Source organism: Leptosomus discolor, chromosome 1, assembly GCF_034619465.1.
Source record: "Leptosomus discolor isolate bLepDis1 chromosome 1, bLepDis1.hap2, whole genome shotgun sequence".
Classification (NCBI taxonomy): domain Eukaryota; kingdom Metazoa; phylum Chordata; class Aves; order Leptosomiformes; family Leptosomidae; genus Leptosomus; species Leptosomus discolor.
In genome coordinates this window covers 168,007,860-168,025,060 of record NC_141391.1, presented here as the reverse complement: position 1 = coordinate 168,025,060, position 17,201 = coordinate 168,007,860, and the positions used below count along the sequence as shown (strand labels likewise).

General features: G+C 43.0%; 1 protein-coding gene across 1 annotated transcript; it reads left to right on the top strand.

Moving 5' to 3' along the window:
* The first annotated feature begins 3,720 nt into the window (after window positions 1-3,720).
* AMDHD1 (amidohydrolase domain containing 1) lies at window positions 3,721-16,575 on the top strand. Its single transcript, XM_086470880.1, has 9 exons — window positions 3,721-3,857; window positions 5,001-5,107; window positions 6,708-6,772; window positions 7,335-7,612; window positions 11,666-11,891; window positions 12,866-12,990; window positions 15,346-15,439; window positions 15,849-16,009; window positions 16,461-16,575. The coding sequence occupies exons 1-9, from the start codon at window positions 3,721-3,723 to the stop codon at window positions 16,573-16,575; spliced, it is 1,308 nt and encodes a 435-aa protein (XP_086327006.1).
* Window positions 16,576-17,201: the final 626 nt, after the last annotated feature.

Here is a 17,201-nt window from a genome sequence, read left to right as displayed (position 1 = left end):
AAGTTATTAAGGCAGAACCTGGGCGCAGAGGGAGGGTTCAGAAAGCTCCCCTGAGCAAATGCAATGTTCCCATGGTTTGAGAGATGCACAGTTTTTCTGAACAGGAAAAAGAAAATGCAGAATACCTCGGTTTTACTTTTGCAAAGCTACGCAAAAAGTATTTGTAAATCTGATGAAAATCTCGCTCTGATATGAGGGAAGCCAAGTCTGGGTCAGTTCCACATTCCAAAGCCCGTATCACCCATGTGATGCAATTTCTATGTTTGATCCTGAGGGTCTAGTAACCTGCTGCTTTTGTGAACAGGGAAATAGCATTCCATGAATTCCACTAGCAACAGTTCTTAAGACCTGCACAATGTCTCCTTTCAGGACATTGCATCACGCTATGCGTATTATTGTAAAGGACTGTTTAGCAGATGAAGAAAAAATCTAACATGCAAATCTAAGGAAAATTTAGCCAAAATTTGGACTAAGACTCATAACCAACCTTGGGCCTTCTCTATGTTGTTTACAAGAATAAACACTCTAAAGTAAATCTGACAGTGGATTTGAAAAGGTGTTCCTTGAGGAACAAGCATATCACACACTCACATAAAGCACCAGCAAGAAGGGATGAAATCTCTTCAATCGATAACCCAATATTCAATTGACTTTTTTTACTTATCTCTATTTTTACTGGTTTTTTCCCTCTCTATTCTTTCTGCTACCTTACTTTGTTTAATTTTTTTGGTGAAATGAGCTACTTTCCAACCCAACCTGGCAAAACTCAAGGAACTTAAAATACCCAATGATAAGTAAAATGAGCACAGGATATTATCCTCAAGCTGTTTTAGGAACACGCACCATTTCAGCAGGCAAAGACCCACCAACTCTGTAAAGAACGGGCTTTCCACCTTCTAATGTGAAAAAAGTTCTCTTCTTGTGATCACTTTTATCAACATCTATAAACTTGTGCAGAAAAATAAATTATTATCAGACACTATTGAAGATACCACATTTAAAAAATCTTTTCAAAAAGGACTTTCACTGGAACATTAAGGTTGTGATTTAAAGTCTCCAAGTTTAAGGAATTTAGGCAGGGTTCTTCTAGCACCCTACCGTTCTCTGTTTACATCCAATGAATTCTGCCAACATTTTTAAAACACAGCTCAGTGTTTAGAACCTGTACTTTTAGTGTCGAACTTAAGAATTTCCTAAGGATGCAACCTAGAAACCGCTCCTGCATTTGCCTTTCTGGGCAGTATTCTTAAAAACACATCCAGCACAGCATGTCAGAAACCACTGGCTTTGCAGTGGATTGACCTTTTTCTTCATAGGCTGATCTATTACAGAGAAAAGTCTTCACCAGAAAAGAATGATGGCATATACACATACACAAGCATGGCTGTAATGCAAGCAGAATATGTCTGAGAATGAAGTACACTCCTGTCTTACCAAGCATAGAATTTTTCATCTATTCTAAGGATTTAAATCAGGATCTGCCCTTGGTTCTGGGAAAAACCCAGTGTGCAGAATTGAATTTTACCCCTAAGAGTGTAACAACGCACTTCTCGCAGGTGTAGAGCTTTACACAGAATTGATCTTTCCTTTTTCCCTCCTTTTACCAACACTAATGTTATGAGTGGCTGGAGTCTGAGATTGGATCACCAGAGATAGAGCTGCAGATGTCTCCTTCGCTCTTTCAATTCCTCTCTGGAATTGCTGAAAGAGATGAAAGGCAAGAAAAAGTGTAGATGTGAGAAACATAAATGTAAGAGGCGTTCAGGCCAGGTTCTGTTTGACTTGCAGCCCTCGCCCACAGAAGCGCCGGATGGCCAGGCATGCAATTCAACATGGGGATGTGCAATTAGAGGTGGGAATTCAACAGTCACTGGTGGTCCTCTCAAGGGCAGCAAGAACAGCTTGTTGAACGTATCCCTAAAGAATTTGTGAATACAAGGAAGATGATTTTGCTGTACTTACACTGCCATAAGACAGTGCTACAGCGAAGCCGTTCATTCTAGACCTCTTTATCTGCCTGCCATCCCACCGCACACAGAGAAGTGAGCTGTGTGCGGGTGGGGGGTGCTCCCTTTCTGCTCCAGCTGAATCGCCTTCTCCCCGCTGCTTTTATCAGCAGGACTGATCTGGCAAGTGCCAGGCTCCACCACTGCGTGCTGCGTTTCATTCCTGACCACCAGCTCTCACCCTCCACTACCGCTTAGGCATCCCCCAGCCCCCATGGAGTGTCCTTCTGCCCTTGCTATGACTCTGTTGCATGGTTCCTCTTTAATTTCTGCTTTCAAACACGCTGAGATGCTGATGGGGAAAGCCAAAGTCAGCAGCAGAAACTCCTGGAAGCAGTAAAGCACCATCTATCACCTCTCCTGTCAATCTTCTGCATGCCTAGCAAGAGAGAGGATGTTTAGGAAGAAGATGGAAGGTTATGTCATAGTGCAGTATTGAGCCAGTGGAGCAGTACTACAAGATAATACCCGACGCTATCATAGTTCTCTTCACTTTTCAGGTTTGTTATTAAATACAAAATACTGCAGTTTAGCTACATACCTTGCCTCATTTGCAAACAAGACTTGAGCAAAAAGGCTCAAAGAGCCAACTTATCCAGCTGTTTCTGCTGTACAGGCATATGTATATGCACATAGGTTTGTTACAACATTTTAAATTGATCCTCCTTGTAAAAGAAAAGAAGGCATCTAAAGATTACCACCACCAGAAAGGTGTTTGAGGGACCACTTATTCAGAAAGACACCCGATTTTTCCAGCTGGGAATTGCTGGAGCCCTGTGCACACTATGAATGTCTGAAGAGAGAAGAAAACCAAAAATCCATGTTGAGAGTAAATATTTGCTTCTTGATTCTCCCATCCCTAATTCTGTAGGGGGCAGCAGCATCGCACAAAACTTTCGATCGTGCTATTGGATAAATTAATATCTGCCTGGATAAATTAACATCTGCCTGAATATCCGGTGTGGTGAGAGGTGTTATGGTCCCTCAGAGGCTGGTGCTGGGATGCTGGCAAGGTGGTGGACACTGGTGAGCTGATGGACACTGATGAGGTGGTGGATGCCAGTGAGGTGATGGATGCTGGCGCAGGGGAACATGGGCAGACAAATGCTCCCACTTCAGAAGCTCCTGCTTTCTTGGCAAAGGGAGATCTCCAGGTGGTGCAGTGCAGACAGAGGGCTTCAGGAATCCCCAACTGGCAAAACTGGTGCTTCGGGGCTTATCATAAACGAGCTCAATGTACCAATATTGCCACGTTGCCCCGGACTGCATCAAGAACAGCATCCCTCACCTAGAGCAGGCTGCTGCCAAATTCACTTTTAAAAGCCCTGTAGCTTTTTCAGCCCAAATTTCCGCCAAGTGCCGAACGTGGCACGGGTAAGGATGGGCACCGCCGCCCGCCTCACCCGTGCCCCCGAGGAATCATCCGGCCTGTCCCCGGCTTTGCTCCCCACCTCCATGTCTTCACCCTCCGTTGGGAGGTTGGTTAGCAAAGACCAACCCGGGTAGGGCCGGGGCCGGGGTCGGGGCCGGGGTCGGGGCCGGGGCCGGGGCCGGGGTCGAGGTCGGGGTCGAGGTCGGGGTCGGGCTCGGGCCCGAGGCGGGGGCAGGCCGGCGGGGCAGGAGGGGCCCTCTCCCGCGCCGCCCCGGGGGACTTTGAGCCGAGCGGCGGCCGCCCCCTCAGCGCCGCCCGCCATTTCCCGCGCTGCCCGGTGCCATGGCGGGCCGGCACCGGCTCCTGCTGGAGAACGCCCAGCAGCTGGTGCTGGTCTGCGGCCGGGGCGAGGAGTACCTGCTGCGGGAGGCTGCCGCCAGCCTGGCCGTGCTGCGGGACGCCAGCCTGGTGGTGGGGCTGTGAGTGCGAGCGGCCGCGGGGCTGGGGCGGGGGACGGAGCCGGGGACGGGGCGGCGGAGGCGGCGGAGCGGGTCGCTGCGAGCTGCCCCCGCCCCGAGAGCCTGGCCGGGGGTCGCCTGCGCCCGGTGGCGGTGGCATTGCAGCCACCCGCCGGCGTTGCACCGTGCGTTCATCGTTGCGGTTGTTTCAGCCCGCACCCTGATAACTCGGGCTGTGTTCACGCTTCCAGCCTCGTAGTGATAACTTCTAGCCTGGGCTTGAGCGTAGCTGCTACCCTCCTCTGCCTCTGCTTTGTTTCTAGGTGAACTGACATGAACTAATAGCAATCCTATAAATAATCTGTGTAATTAGTGAAATTAGAGGTAATAATTAACATATGCAATTACACCTCTTTTCTCCCATTTCTAAATGCTCTGCTATTTGCTTCTTAAAAATTTAGCCATGTAGCATAGAGGTACCTTCAGTGAGGTACCCATGATGGCTCCTGGTTACTATTCCAGAGGCTTGAAAAGAGCTGGAGAAAGACAAGGCTTAAAAGACAGGGGTGCTGCCTGTGCCCCATGAAGCTCCTCATGTGTAGGTGAGGTGGAGCTCCAGGCATGGCTGGAGGGGATCCCTCAAGTGCAGTGTAGGGTTCCCAGTACCATCCCTGAGCTCCACCGGGAGAAAATTCCTGTTGAACTGAAGATCGGCCCCAAAGAGATTTATCCCTATGGCTTCCAAGGGCACAAGGGTATGATTCAGGTCCAGGTAGTGGAGGCTGGCAATGCCAGTTTGATTTCCATGAGAGGAAGAGTGCCTTGCAGATACTTGGTGGAGGAATGATGTATATTTGCTGATCCACAAGAGAAAAATAGCGTTGTCTAGCAGAAATTAGAACAAAGGAGTATGAAGGTATCGCCCTGAAGGATCTAAGCAGAGGACACGACAAGTGTTGTGGCAAACAACTTGAAATGAATGGCATTAACCCCATCGTTTTCTGTGCATCTGTAAGATTAGCAAACCACCTCCTGTGTGCATCTTCAGTCCTGCTGAAGGTCCTTATGCCTGCTTTCAGAGTTGTTGCTCCAGGAGCTCTGTCAGTGGGCACTTGACTTTTCAACAGGCTCACACTTCTTTTGTTCGTTGTCTGTTGTTTGCAGAGATGGTTGTATCAAAGCTGTGGGCCAGGCAGATGTTATTCGCAATCAGTTTTCAGGAGCAACATTTGAAAGAATAATTGACTGCTCTGGGAAGTGTGTGTTACCAGGTAGGTGTATTTTTTTCATAATCATACAGCGCCGAATGGCGGCAAGTTCTTAGAGACCAAGTAAATGTGTGTTAAACATCCCCCTGTCCTTTTTCCTCTGTATTCAGTCCTGGTTTGATAACACCTTGTGTTGAGGGGCAGAGTATCGTAGCTCCCTCATCAGGAGTGCCGCAAGGACAAAATTGCAGCACTCGTGTTGTCCCACCAGCGGGGTCCAGTACCTGGTGTGCAGTAAGGCGGTCGTACGCACAGAGCCGAGATATTTGTCTCAGTTCTGCATAGAAGAGGGTGATGGGTGGAAATTGCACAAAGCTAGCACACCTTCTGGCTTTGCTTTACACTTTATATACACTTTTACTTCAGTATTCCCCACCTTTGACACCTCCCAAATATTATGTGATTGTAATTTGCGTATTATTATACAACATAATTATTATGCGTGCTCAGAGGGTAGGAGTCTTCTAACTAATGGGGTGTGATTTTTAATATTATAATGAGGGTGGTTCTTCTAAGGAGACTATTGTCTGTTGTTGTGCTGACTACTCCAAAACTAAGTATAAACAGCCGGGATGTTCCTCTTTATCAGCCTTTCAGTTCTCGTTCTAGGGCATAGTTGCTGGTAGGGCCTGCATCGCTGACTTGGCTTCGCGAGCCAGCTGCAAACTGCCCGGTCCATCAGGCAAATGGGCAGGATGTCTTGTGAACCTGACCTGACAAACTAATCTAACAAGCAAGGCTATTTACGTTACATATTACATATGGATCTAATTTTTCCAATGTTAGACTATGCTCCCAAAGGTTTTTTGGGCTTCGTGGTGGAGCTCTGTCGCCTCTTGGTTCATTTCACACCTGTTCCTCTGTATCACAGATTGCAATGGTAACATAGCTGGCCCACTGAGTGACTTTTCAGATTAACCTCTATTTTCTCTACCATTTCCACCCATCAGCCATGGAGCTCAGTCTCTCTGCCCTTCCTGCAGCCGGTTGGAGGCAGAAGGGCAGCGCAGGATTTTAAGTCATATACTCTGTAACTTTACCTGATAAAAAAAATAAAGCTGGCCAAGTGTATTGCATATTAAACTTTGCAGGTGGCGGTAGTACATGAGCTGTTAGACCCCTGTTTCGTTTGCAGTGGCCTTGGACACTCAGTAGTGTTGGTTTCACAGCTCTAGAAAAAGCTTCCTCTGGAGTAAGTGGACTATTGCTAGAGGAAGTGCTAGTGTACTACACCCAGCCTAAGCACTGCTTTTTTAAAGAACAAAGACTTAAAAGTCTAACGAACTCTTTCAAAATTTATAATTTATCGCTTCTTCCCCAATTTGAAAGCGTCGTCAAAACAACACGAGAAACTGAGCAACTGGTGCATTTACCTAGAGGCATTTTGCATAAGGTGTCAGCCAGTACATCTAAAAAATTTGAAAGAAAATTAATAGGCTGAAGAAAATCCTGGATTTTTGGCTGGTTGGATTTTTCTTTTTCTCTAACCAATAGAGTCTTTATAGGGGAGCTTCTGCTGTCCATTTCATTCGCTTGCATGTGCATAACCTTTTCCCTTACACAGTGAAATAACCTGAGTGTACATTTACTTTGTTTTCTTTAGGCCTGGTAGATGCACATACACACCCAGTGTGGGCTGGTGATAGGGTGCATGAGTTTGCAATGAAGGTAATGACACACAGAGCTGGAATTTTCTTCCTCTTTTTTATGCATAACTATTTTTACTTTCTAGTGACTCCCATTTTTCATCTGTAGAAAAATATATAATTTCTATCAGGTACTCTAACTGAGGGAGGATGGATGGTTTTTGACTACTGGTAGGCTGAGAGAGGAGTGTAAGTGCAGCCTTTGCAGCCAGCGGTGACATATTTTTCCATTAATTGAGACAATACAGGAGTGCTGCCTTCTATTACTATCTAAATCTTGATTTTTTTTCTTTTATTCCACATAAATGAATTTTTGAGCTACAGATATGTTTTCCTCTTGGGCTCAGGGGAAGCAAATCTTCAGAATAATTCTCTTTATGTCACTTGTTACATCATTTCTTCACTTAAGTGAAGGGGAGAGAGGAGGGCGTGGGAGGAAGAATTAATGGAGATTTTTTTCCCCTCTCTTTTTCTCTCTCACTAGAAAGACCTCAAGGCCCTTTCCAGAATCCCTTGGATAGAAAATGCACATTTAACAGCTAATTGTATGGGGGTGGGGGGTTGTTTTTTTTTTTTTTCCCAAGCTGGCAGGTGCGTCCTACATGGAGATCCACCAGGCTGGGGGAGGAATACATTTTACTGTGGAACACACTCGGGAGGCCACAGAAGAGGAGCTGTTCAATACTTTCAAACACCGACTCGAACGCATGCGCAGAGCAGGTTCTACGTTGGTTGAGTGCAAGAGTGGATATGGCTTAAACTTAGAAACAGAGCTTAAAATGCTCAGGGTGATCGAACGCGCTAAGCAGTCCGTGGATATTGGCATTTCTTCAACGTACTGCGGAGCTCATTCTGTGCCGAAGTAATGTGACTTGATTTTTCTTGCTCTTGTTAAGTGCTGCTGCTTTGTATTGAAAACTGGCTGTTATTTTCTGAAAGGTTTCTTCTGTTCAGCCTTCCTGAAATATAACATATTTGAAACAATAGCCACTCTTTACAGAAGGCTCTCCTAAATTTTAGTGTGAAGGAAGATGGGGGAGTGTTATTTAATGGCTACTAAATGCCAGCATAAATTTAGTACAGAATCGCTGCCTCCAGCTTATGCTCACAGGGAATATAACACGGATTACAGGATTTCCTGGACAGAAAGTTCTTCTGCTTGGGTTTGCTGCTACCCTTCAAGCTTAGTCTCTGCCATGAGCCTTTATTTTGACCAGCTAACAGAAAAAAATACTGTATTTAATCCTTATATAGCTCAGTAAACAAACCTTAATTATACTTCTATGCAATGAAGAATTGCATACATCTTACAGGTATGGGATGAGTAGAAGACTAAAGTAAACGTGCTTAATCACAACTATTTTGATGGCTCAAGTAGACATACCATAAACAAGCCAGCCTTTCTCACTTTGACATTTTTTTCCCTATGATGAAAATAACATCTTCAAGTTTCAAGATTTCATTGTATGAAGGAATTAATGAAGAGATTTAGCTAGGTGGGTGTATGTGAAACATATATTTTGACAGATTAAGCAATAGGCTGCTGCAGAACAAGGCGTGTAAGATGGAAGCAGGCCTGGCATCACGGGGGATACTGTGGCAATTTTAAGAGGTGTTTATTTGAAAAAAAAACCCCACCATACTCCAGAAAAAATCTACCTCTTCCAACATTCAAGAAAACATGACCTGAATACATTTATTTGCGGTCTAGTTATCCTGTATTACAAGCAGGGTGGGAAATTATCTTTTGTTAGTTATTGTAATTATTCAAAAGGCATCCTGTCTCATCTTCAGTAACTGGGAGATGGTTAAGAATAAAGTAACTAAAATCGGCTGAAAACACCAAATATTTATTTCAAGAAATTCTACTAAAGTTTGGAGGGCTTAATGGTAAAATATAATTAAAGTTTTACACCAAACTATATATATTTCTTAGCCCTTCATTTCCTCTTCCCCTAAAAACCTTTGGGAGGATTTCAGTCAAAATCCCGATAAATAGTCTTTCCCACCAAAATATTTCAAGCATTTCTGTAAACTAATGAAACAAATTCCAGTGTTTTTACAAATATATCAAATATTATGTGTTAGAAAGACAAGTATACTGTCTCACTCTCTGCACAGGTCTGTCCCCACTGATGCACATCAAGAATAACAAAATACAGGTAGTGAGAATATTGTATTTTAGATAAGGAGAAAAGGTAGTTGGAGATTTGAGGAAATTTCCTGAATTATCTGTATTTTCCAGTTTGGGTCTTCTTAAATCCTCTTCTCTTTTAATTCAAATGTTCATGTCTAGAATATTTTGCTTGAATTTTCTGCTGCCCTTCAAACTTAGTCTCTGCCTCGGGTATTTATTTTGACCAGGGGCAGTTCTGCAGTTCTTCCCTGATCCAAGGCCTGGTGTTCAGAGCTGTGGTCCTCAGCCGTTGGCTGGCCCCTGAACACCTGGGACAGTAATGTGCTGGGGGAAGCATCCTGCTTTGTTGAGCTCTAGTTTTAAACTCTGAATTTCCTGCAGCTTCAGTAACAGTGGAGGATTGAGAGTGGAACATGTTGCCCGCAGGCTTGGGGCGGGGAATTGCTCTTTGATATTATTTATGCAAATAAATGGTGATCTTGTGGAGTCTAGAAGCTGTTAAACAGCCATCTTCCAAGTCGCTTAAGTGTATGACAGTTTTCGCTCATCATTATATTCTATAGAACTGCCCTGTAGTTCAGTTATGCATAAACAAAAGAGTAAGATTGATTTAACTGGTTTTATTTAAATTTTCTTCATTTAAGTAGATCTTAAAACGTAATGCCCTTTTTTGTTGTGGGTACTTAATGGCAACTCTTGACGAGATAGCCATTAAAAATCCAGTAATCTGATGATTTTGGAATGATCATAGTTGTGCAAATTTGTTACTACCGATCTGCTAACATTGAATCAGTTTAAAATTGTTCTATTTAATGTGGAACAAGAGAGCAAAGTTATGCTTGCTCGTGGAAAATGCTGCTTAGGCACCTACGGAGCTGCTGCCAAGGAGCTTTGTTAAGTTCTTGCTAACCCATTTGCTTGCTTGCTTCTTACGCTTGGCTTAATTTACCGTTGCAAGTCTGGCCTCTTACAGCAGAGCATCACCAGAAAGTTCATTTAATTGATAAAGGTGTCAACTCTTCCTTGTTGCCCAGTCTTGCAATATCTGGCATGTCTTTTAAAGCTTGAATGTATGGAGTCTTAAGAGGAGCCTACCTCCAGACGTGCCAGCACTGGTTATTCACTTTCTCCCACCTGGAAATTAGCTTTGGGCAGATGTTGAGAACTTGCTGCATGTATCTGTTCATGACTTCTAGGTAAACGGAAATTCAGTCTGATTTTCTCCTTCTAGAAGGCACCATTGACACATGATCCAAATTGACTCTGCTCTGCACCAGGGGTTGGGTCAGATGAGCTCTGGGGGTCCTTACAAACACAGTTATTCTGTGCGTGTATTGGTGCTAGGCAGTACTTGCAGGCGTGTGCGCCAAACAGTGCAGGCCACTTCAATCTGAGCCATCCTAGAGAAAAATAAGGCTGCTCTGTTTGCAGTGATCCTTGTTCCTGTCCATCACTTTTAAAAATGTTTCCAGCCTCAGAACTTCCAGTTCTTTAGGAAATGAACCTAAAAAACTCACAGCGGGGCGTAAAGAAATAACTGCTCTGTCGTCCCTCCAGTCATTGCTTTGAATCAAATTAATGATTTTGAGGATGTCTGATTCTTTTTTTTTTTTTTTTTTTTTTATTTGGCAAAGCTTTACCTGGGCCCTTTTCATCTTTGGGAATAAATTTTCAAACTGATTTCCTGAGCAGAAGTCTCTTGCCTTAAAACAACAGCAGATTTGCATTCTTGGGCATTATGTCCCCCCAAAAGTGAAACCAAGACTTACATTTCCCTCTGTTTTGTGTTGGCTCTGGTCCTAATCTTTCAGTCCAAATTCCTTCAAAGGCTGCTGAGTAAAAGAAGAAAAGGGAGAAGGCTTGGCATGGTAAAAACCTGAGCAGCCCCAATGACTGTTTCAGTGAGAGGTGAAACAGTTTGAAGGGCTGTAAACCGGGTTCTGCTCTGCTCTATAACCGCACAACTTGTTTGCAAATCAGAGCAGAATTTGGCTTCTTGAGTTTACTACCACTGTAAGAGCTCCCGACTTGCCCACATGTGGCACTTGTATAATGCCTTACAGTGCCTGAAATGAGGATTGAGATGTCACAGACATTTAGCTGCAGTACGTCACTTATCTTCAGTCTTAAAACTGCAAAATACTGACTCAGCTGCGTATTTTGGGATTGTTCGCTCTTTCAGAGGCATTTATTGATCTCCTGTGGGTTATCTTTGTGTAGTAGGGGGTTTGTAAATGCTTCTGACTTTGGCAAATCAAACCTCTGGAGGCCCCTCTGATTTAGGAACCGTTACCTAGCTATGACTGAATGATATAAAGGGAGGAGAGGTAAATTTAAAATAATGATTTGTGCTGCGCATCACCTTTGAGCTTTGATATTTGCATAGAAATATTGCATGAATGCTACTTAATGTATTTAAATAATCATTTACATATTTTAAATAGTTGTGTTTTAGGATACAGAATAAGGAGATCGGAATATATGAACCGGAAAGCAGAAGAATTAATTTTAAAATATCCTGTATCTTGGTTAGCATCCAAGATGCCAACCTTATAAAAATATATAGTAATGCAATCTAATATTCTTTGAATGATAAGTAACTCATGTTTGAGAGTACATGAATTACAGTAGTTTTACATTTTTTAACCTGAAGGTTTTTTGAGTGATTTGTATTTGCATCCTTTTCTAAATAATCTGGTAATTGCATATATGATTTGAATGTTTGCCAGACTTCAAGGACTTTGTGCTTATGGCTCCATAACGTTTCCTTTTCATTAGAGGGAAAACTGCTGCTGAAGCCGCAGATGACATTATCAATAACCATCTCCCTAAACTGAAAGAACTTAAACTAAGTGGTGAAATACATGTTGACAATATCGATGTGTTCTGTGAGAAGGGAGTCTTTGATTTGGAGTCTACCAGGAGAATTCTTCAAGCTGGAAAAGATATAGGGTTACAGATTAACTTCCATGGCGATGAACTGCATCCGATGAAATCTGCTGAGGTACATCTTTCTTAGCGTTTGGTTAAGCCATTTTTGTTCTTGCGAGAGCCGAATCTGTGAAAGAATTGCAGTTTTCAAAACTGAGGTTTTCTTTTCTAAGACGATGTAAGATGAGAGAAAGTGCAGCCCTTGTGAGATGTAAGATGAGAGAAAGTGCAGCCCTTGTGCAGCTGTGGAGTTAAGGACATGGGAGGAAGCCTTGACCTTTTGACTAGCATGCACTGCCTGATCAAACATTGACTTTGCTTATCTTCTACAAGGGATACAGATGGGGAAAGTGGGTATCTGTGAACCCGAGAATCACAAAAATATCATTTCTGTGCAACTTGAAAAATCTTTTTTTCCTTAAATGTCCTGTTAGCAGCAACAAGGCAGATGTGCAGCGAGCACACTCAGAGGGATGGTTTAGTCAAGAATAGGCTCCCAAACATCTTGATAAAGAAAGTCACTCTGAGACTGTGTTTCACTGCCTTTTAAACATTGATTCATTCCTATGGGGGTCTGCTCAAGTTATTCTCTGCTATATGTAAAAATAATAAAAACAAAATTTAAACAAAACTTAATTGATCAAAAAAGCCTTTTTGGTGCTTCACCACTGCAGGCAGCAGTTGCACTATGATTCTGCAACCACTGCCAGTTTTGTCAACCATTTTCTGCTGAATACTTTGTGAACAGGAGTTAATAATGATTTTATCCGTAGCCATCCAATAGTTTGCATGTTAGTCTGTTAAAAACACCACTGAAGGTACGCTTCCACTCGGTGGGTGGTTAATACCTTTTTGTGATCAACTTTTCCTGCAGTAAATTAGCAAGTATTTTGTCTCTGTATTCCATTTGTTCTTGCAAGCATTCTTTATGATTTTTTTTTTTAGTGAATTTTACATTAATAGTGAATTGTCTCCTCCAGTCGTTTGAAAACAATATTGCTTTACTGAATTGAGAACAGTGAGTAATTTTCTTGAAAATGTGCTTAGCTTGGAGCTGAACTGGGAGCCCGAGCTATCAGCCACCTGGAAGAAGTTAGTGATGAAGGTATCAAGGCGATGGCGAGAGCTAAGTGCGCTGCTGTCCTCTTACCGACAACTGCCTACATGCTAAGGTAAGGCCACTAGATTGGAGGAAAACTGTTGTAACAGCAAAGCTATGTTTGTGGTTTTAGTGTCTTTTAATGAAAAAATGTAAGTTTGTATCTATGCCTTAAGGATGAGGCTGGATCAGTGAAGACAATCACAAATACAGAGCTGAATGAGCCTCCTTATGTCTTGTTTCTGGTGGCAATCCTCAAAAATGAGGCAATATCCTACTTCTGAGAAGTCTCAGAGTAGATTTCGGAGTGGTTCAGTTAACACTGGAATTTAACCCTTATGACAGGCTAAGGTAGTAATCAGGCATTCATTTAAAAAGAAATCTGGGCTGGTTTTCTTTGATCCATTTAGACTCTGAAAACTGAGTTGGCTTATTTACAGGCAAATTGTGTCTACCTTATATGTACTTGCTGTCTTGCAGAAGGTTTTGCTGGGACATGAATCCTTTGGTCATCAAAAGAGCTGAAAGACTGTGGGTAGCATTTTGAAAATCTCATTTGATTTTACCCAGGCAATGCTGAGCAGGATCACCTTAAGAACACTATTTTCCATACACAGATATTACAGATAAGCATAGGTGGATCACCTGCTTGCCCCTAATGCCAAAACCAAGCTGACTAGATGATGAGGACCACAACCAAATAATCCCTCCTGTGAAAACAAGATCATTGAGCTGATTTTGGTTTATTTTCAACAGCCCACTTTCCAAGGCATCCAGGCACGTGCCATTGCCACCTGTGCTCACTTCTGTGCCCGTGCTTGTGTTCCTGTCTGTGGTCAGCTGTTTGTGTCCTGCACCAGTACTTTTGAACCACTGGCTGATTGCAACTACACGCACTGCCAGAATACAGATCTCAGGGAGGAACGTGTGGTCCTGCAAACTGATCCCAGGCAGGGAGGTGAAGGAGACAACAGAGACACAGCCAGCTGTGGAAAAGGCTGCAGCTGTAACACGTGTTACTCTAGAGAATCCATGCGGTACAAGGTTTATAACTTCAGGATTAGCCTAAGATGGGGATAATAAAAAGCCGTAGGCCTCATTTGTTGCAGTGTCCAGTGTGCTATTTACAGGCCTCTCAGTCTAATACACTCTAAAAAGGAAGAGGCGATGACTTAGATACTGGTTAAAAGAGTATTAGAGGGCTGAAAGCTGTGCAACGTATGAGAAGAAGTTGCTATGAGGTGATGTGGTGCATCCTTTCGTGGCCTCCCTCAGCTCCTTCAGTACCACTTAGGAGAGCTCTTGGGATGTCCTGCCCCTACGCTATCCCCTGGTTTTGAGAAAAGCAGTAGTGATCAGGGCTTCACCTGATGACCAGAGCTGGGCTGGAGAGTGCAGCTGGGGAGTTGCATATGGTAAGCACACTCTCATTTTGGCCTTTGCTAGCAGTTGCCTGCAGTACTCCTAAGGAGTCTCACAGCAGGGGTTGCAGAGGCTGGAAGGACACATGAGGATGGGGAACGGCTCTTCAGACAAATCTTTTTAAACACAGTTAATTACCGGAGCATCGCGCTGTGCTTGAACAGGTGGTATTTGCTCATAAATCTGCTAAGAGGCTTCTATAGGGAGAGGATTGTCTTACACCAAATGTAAGCACTTCATTGAGCTCTTGCTTGTTCTTTTAACTGCAGTGCTTTTAATACTACTTTTTGAGCAGCAGTTGCTCTAATGTTTCATTTTTATTGTTACACTGGTTTATTTTCAGACACAATGTTTGGTGCTATCGGCTTTACAGCAACTATGGCTAAAACTTTACTTAGAGAGTGTATTTCCTGGTGCCCACCCTTGCAAACACCTACTCAGATTGATCCAGTCCCGAACAGTTTTGAAATGCCTATTCCAGATATTGAAGTTACTGAAACTATCTTTTGTATTAACATAGCTGAGTAAGAAAGTCCTCAAATGTATACAAATTAAATTCTCAGCCTCAACTTACTATTTCTAATTGCTTACAGAATTGGGATGGGACTGTTGCACTGTTTGTGCCACTGCTCGTGTTTGGGAGCCTGTCTTTGAAGCTATAAGGACTAGAAAATTACTTTTTTGAGAAATTAAGATTTTTACTCTGTAAATCCTTAAGTGACTGAGGTCTGGATAAATACCAGAATTTCAGTGGCCTGGAGCCTGATGGTTGATACCGGCTACTGCCATATGCTGGTACTGCAGAAGCAGTGGATCACACTTCCCATTTATGCTGTCCATAGGGTGATAGATAGGGAGCCACGAGGAGAATTTGGGCATTTGTCTCCAAAAGGATTAGTGTAACTGAATGCATGAATGTAGCCAAACAGAGTGATTACTTCTGCTCTTGTAAATCATCATATAATAACTAAGCGAATTGTACTGACAAGTGTCTTTTTCCCACTAGACTGAAGCAACCTCAAGCTAGAAGAATGTTAGAAGAAGGAGTTATAGTTGCTCTTGGCAGTGACTTTAATCCTAATGCATACTGTTTTTCAATGGTAAGCTATTCCTAATACTTATGACACCACAAAATTATGAAATCTCTTACTAGTACAACTTGTGTATCGATCTTGCACACTTAAAACAGTCTTCACATCCACAAAGAAAGAGAGCTGTATGCTCCGCCTAGACAGCTGCTCATGCTTATTTGTGTGTGTTGGTAGTTATTGCCAGAAATTCTTGAAACCAGAAGGGGTCCTATTCTTCACACACACTGAGAGCCTTATAAAAAAGGCTCTCCAAGTTCCTGATTTGAGAGTTCTCATTTTGGAGTTGGCAAGATTTACATTATGCAGGACAGCTCCTTATGTTGCACGAGGAGGGAGAAGAGTACGTAGGGCTTTGAGGCATGAACAGCTTTATTTACGTTACTGGTAACTCCCATTTTCCCCTTAACTTGCCTACTAGCCTATGGTGATGCATCTGGCCTGTGTAAACATGAAGATGTCAATGAATGAGGCACTAGCAGCTGCCACCATTAATGCGGCTTATGCACTAGGAAAATCGGACACGCAAGGCTCCATAGAGACCGGCAAGCAGGGGGATCTTGTTATCATAAATTCATCAAGGTTTGTTCTCCCATCGTCCTTTGAGATGTGATTTAACATAAGGGACTTTGTTTTTCACCATGTTTGGCTAGCAGAGGGGTTAGTGAATTCCTCGTCCTTTAGAAGTTATTTTCATCTGAAAAAAAGGTCACTGCTAGCGTTTTAGACCCACTTTCATTGTCCTTAATCACTCTGGTGAAAAAGAAAGCCTGAGACTTTTGGGGCTAATATTACAAATAATCCATGCCTAATTACAAATTATCTAAAGATAATACCTGTTTATTTTGTGGAAGGAATTCTCTACTGATTTGTACATTAACTCACTGTATTCATGCAACAAGAGGTCAACATGTAGACATGGAATAGTGTTTTCCCGTGGTTCAAGCAAATCTTTTATCATTGCCAGGTGTACTGGGGGTGTGACCTGCTTCTGCAAGTCTGGATATTCTTAAACATCTTGTTGTCTTTTTAGGTGGGAGCACTTGATTTACCAGTTTGGGGGACATGAAGCATTGATCAACTACGTTATAATTAAAGGAAAAGTCATCTATCAAAATGAGAGGTGTGGGACAATGAGCAGTTACTGAGAGAAGACAGTAATTTAGGAAGCTACTATAATCAAATTAGCATGGAGTATTTCAAAGCAACAGGCAAATCAGATTTGTATTTACCAGTAAATTGTTTGCCTGCTCACATTACTAGCCCTCTTATTCAAATAAACTTTACCAAGTATTACTCGTTCAGGGCATCTTTGTGTCCCTTGTCCTTCTCTCCATTAGATGAAAATAACTTCTAATGATATCCATTTGAAATAAGACAGTTTCAAAAAATGGTTTCCTGTACAATTTTAATCTATAAAATTACTGTCTTTGAAAATAACCCAAACAAACCACCAACGAATGAAGAAGTTTGGATCCAGGTAAGATTTATTGGGAAGAGCGATGTTAAATAACCCGTGACGGAGGGCCAGAGGCTCAGGCATGTACATTTGGAATGGCTCTTGGCAGTGCTGGGAGGCCACAGCATCCTGAGGCAACGTTCACAGCTCCTGGGTCTGCTCAGTCTTGAACTCAGCTATACCAGGAACCGCAGTCATGGTGGGAAGCACAGTATCTTACCTCTCCAAAATACCAAGTCTCCTGGTTTCTGCAGCCTTGAAACTGAGTGGGAACAAGCACCTGGGAGCCCAGCAAGGTGCTGCTTATTGGGTGAT

What these genes read in the sequence shown, in the direction of transcription:
- AMDHD1 (XM_086470880.1), top strand. Translation starts at nt 3,721, where the DNA reads ATGGCGGGCCGGCACCGGCTCCTGCTGGAGAACGCCCAGCAGCTGGTG. An exon ending in GGAGCTCATTCTGTGCCGAA is followed by an intron (nt 7,613 to 11,665) that starts GTAATGTGACTT and finishes CCTTTTCATTAG; the next exon opens with AGGGAAAACTGCTGCTGAAG. An exon ending in ATCCGATGAAATCTGCTGAG is followed by an intron (nt 11,892 to 12,865) that starts GTACATCTTTCT and finishes AAATGTGCTTAG; the next exon opens with CTTGGAGCTGAACTGGGAGC.